This window comes from Myripristis murdjan, chromosome 4, assembly GCF_902150065.1.
Source record: "Myripristis murdjan chromosome 4, fMyrMur1.1, whole genome shotgun sequence".
In the NCBI taxonomy this organism is placed as follows: domain Eukaryota; kingdom Metazoa; phylum Chordata; class Actinopteri; order Holocentriformes; family Holocentridae; genus Myripristis; species Myripristis murdjan.
Window position 1 is genome coordinate 14,180,120 of NC_043983.1, and position 3,162 is coordinate 14,183,281.

Sequence of the window (3,162 nt, forward strand, 5' to 3'; positions counted from 1 at the left end):
TAGGCTTGATGAATCCTGGCTGAATAACTGTAATTAAGCGTGCATCTCTTTATCCCAACATTATTTGTCAGCTAAACTCTGTGTGAGACTGCATGCATTTTATTTCACATTGCTTTTCAGTGCAATTTAAACATGACTGGCACATATTGGGGCAATAAAGTGAAACCCTTTGAAAATTTCCCCTCATGCACATGTGGCAGACGGACATTAAAAAAAGAAAACTGAATTATATTGATACCTTGTACAATTTATTACAAAAAAATATGGTATATGTTGCATAAAAGCACAATACACTGGAATCTTCTCACCAAGCACAGTTGCATGAAAACATGTGAATAGTTGGAAATGTGTAGAAGAATGTGACAAACACTTGGGTAAATCAAAGATTTATTCACATTAAATAATAAAGGATCAAAAACAGCATTTACACAGATCACATCCAGAAGTGCAAACTCCTAACAAGCCCCCCCGCTGGTGAATGACTGGAGCGCCAGGGCGTCCCGCTTCAGCTGGTTGAGTCAGCGCTCCAGCCATGCGCCCAGTCCCAAGCTCTGGTCCTGGAGACAGACACACACACAGTCCATTTATTAGCGAAACCTAAACAAAACGGCTTCTGTTTGAATATGTGTGTAAAGCACATCCTTCCTGTCGGTGAGGCTGGATTTATGTTTGAGAGCCTCCCTGTGGGACTCAACAGAATAAAATCTAACATGTGATGTGGGTGATGGCTGCAGTGGGACTGTGTATAACCACTACACTATAATAACACAGTCAACCTGACATCTGCTGGGCTAGTGGTGATTAATCTGCATTCTTCAAACTTTAGGTTTCACCACTACTGACCGCTTTGTTCACTAAAACAAATAACAAAAACTAAAAGTCTGACCCCCTTTGCAAGCCACAAGCCACTGCACAAAGTTGTCATCTGCCATGCTTTCAAGAGCAGCTTTATCTCTGTCCCCTTGAAAAGTCAAACTGTACTCACCGTCTAAAAGTGAGCAATGTAAATATTTCAGATGTAAAGAGTCACATGCACTTTCCAACCTCAAAATAGGGTCACCTGCAATGTCTGCCTAGTTCCACTAGTGGACATTTGATGGTATGACAGGTGTGAGAAAGCAAAACAGTGCATTCCACCAGTGACTTGAAATGTCAGACGAGAAGTTACTGCCACTTAATGCCACAACAATTCACTCACAATTCATATCCTTATGAGAGATTACTCTTCCCCCTTGAATTTGCCTTTAATGTATGGGACATAGTCCAGAATGAGCCGCCAGTCCGTGAAGTGAACCAGTGCCACTCCGCCCACGGTTCCCCAGCCAACCAGGTTCGGTACCCTGGACAGAGGAGGACATAGAAAACATTTTATGAATCTTATCTTTTTAAACGTGTTGATAATAATGACAATACTTCACAGCATGACATTTTAACCTTTTAGCATGCACACGTTCCCGAGTCCTTGTGCAAATTCACCCACTATCTGTATTCATGTCTCACTTGCCTCAAAAACCTGTATCTTAACTAAATCGACAGTTACAATTGTCACTAAGTTTTGAATTATTTATTTTTGTGGAGTTTTTGTTTCTGAAGTGCAATCAGTAGAAACAACTTGAACTCTAGTAGAGACCTCAGCTCCTGTGGTAAAGTTGTCATTAAATGCCATCAAATTCTTATGGGGATGCACATTATGAAAAGTAAGATTTTGGGATGAGGAATTATTGCTTAAACTATCAGAGTTTGGCAGGATCAAAATCCTCTCAGTGTGTGCCACTCTGCAAGGTTACAGAGTTGCTGTGCACTCAAGAGGTGCCATAAATATCAGCAGCGGGACAATTATGACCCACAAGCTTTAGTCAGTGATCAGCTCCATAATGCAAAACAATGATATCAGCAGAGAGAGATATCATGGTATCTTTATTTTACCTTTTCCCTATACTAAAGCATCGTGTAACTTACATCAGAATTATACTATTTCATGCAACGAATATGCATGATTAAAAGCTATATAACCTTGTAATGATTAAACGATTTTAGAAATAAACTAGGTGGGATTACACAGGACCCCATATTCACACAGGAGCAGTCTTACAGGTGAATCTGGTGAACCCGTGTCACACAGCTGGAAAACAGCTGGTAGTGTCCACACCGAGTGTCATCTTGTCTTTACCTCATTTTATTACCAGATATCAGCCTGACACCTCACGTTTGGGGATTTAAATAAGTTATAAGACATTATATTTCATATTTATAGAGTCGGATATGATCTTCGAAGAAGCCATATAGTCCAGTAACTCTATGACTCCTTACTGTTAGCTGACACCCTGTCTGAGAAACAGTGGTAATTAAAATAAATAAAATACAAAATCTTAGCACCAGCGTAGCTCACCTTTTCCAGCCTGACAGGAGATTGTTAGCCAAGAAGCCAAGGAACAGTTCCACCAATGTGAAATTACGAGCCGAGATATTTAGCATAGAGGTTAGCTAACGTTACACGAGTTATAAATTATAACTTTTCATCTTATCATTGAGATAGTTTAGTCTTAGTTGGTAAGGTTATATGGCAAAAATAAATCTGTGCTAGTGAGGGGACGTTGGCTAAGCTAGCTAAGCAGAGAGTTGGGTCACACAGAAGGACACACGGGCGTTCACAGCACTATTTCAAACATGTCAGAAAAAACCTCTACATAGCATTTGTCGCACATTACACCACGAGTTCAACTCACCACGTCCTCAGTATTGAGACGTACTTGGCGCCGACAACTTTGTTGAGTATTTTCTGCACCATCCTGACCTTCTCTGGCGCACTTCCTTCACTCCATGCAATCTCTGGTCGCTGATGGCCGTTAAGGACCCCTCCGACTGCCTGTTTATATGCCTGATGAAAATAACCACTAATAAGCGAGCGTGTGCGGCGGCCCAGGGTCAGATCAGGCCACCATTTCAGAGCTGCTCACTTGCTTTAAGGAGACACTCTGTCTAGCACACAGCCAAGTGCGTGTGGGTTGTCTAAAATGCTAATGAAACCATTGTCATAGCTTGGATTTATTGACATTATGCAATCATAGCACACACTAGGCTGTCAGACATGAAATGTATCTGCAACCGGATGCTACCATAGGATAAATATATGGACAAATTCATTTTCCGAACTACAATAAA

The 3,162-nt window shown here is 41.0% G+C and overlaps 1 protein-coding gene across 1 annotated transcript; it reads right to left on the reverse strand.

Moving 5' to 3' along the window:
* Window positions 1-370: 370 nt before the first annotated feature.
* Window positions 371-2,880, reverse strand: LOC115358516 (cytochrome b-c1 complex subunit 10-like). Its single transcript, XM_030050543.1, has 3 exons — window positions 2,727-2,880; window positions 1,199-1,340; window positions 371-557 (listed from the first exon to the last, which is right to left on the reverse strand). The coding sequence occupies exons 1-2, from the start codon at window positions 2,786-2,788 to the stop codon at window positions 1,220-1,222; spliced, it is 183 nt and encodes a 60-aa protein (XP_029906403.1). The 5' UTR covers window positions 2,789-2,880; the 3' UTR covers window positions 371-557; window positions 1,199-1,219.
* Window positions 2,881-3,162: the final 282 nt, after the last annotated feature.

Bases quoted from the DNA above. Each gene is read 5' to 3' on its own strand.
- LOC115358516 (XM_030050543.1), bottom strand. From the start codon at position 2,788: ATGGTGCAGAAAATACTCAACAAAGTTGTCGGCGCCAAGTACGTCTCA. The intron at 1,341-2,726 runs GTGAGTTGAACT...TCCTCTGTCCAG, and splicing joins GTCTCAATACTGAGGACGTG to GGTACCGAACCTGGTTGGCT.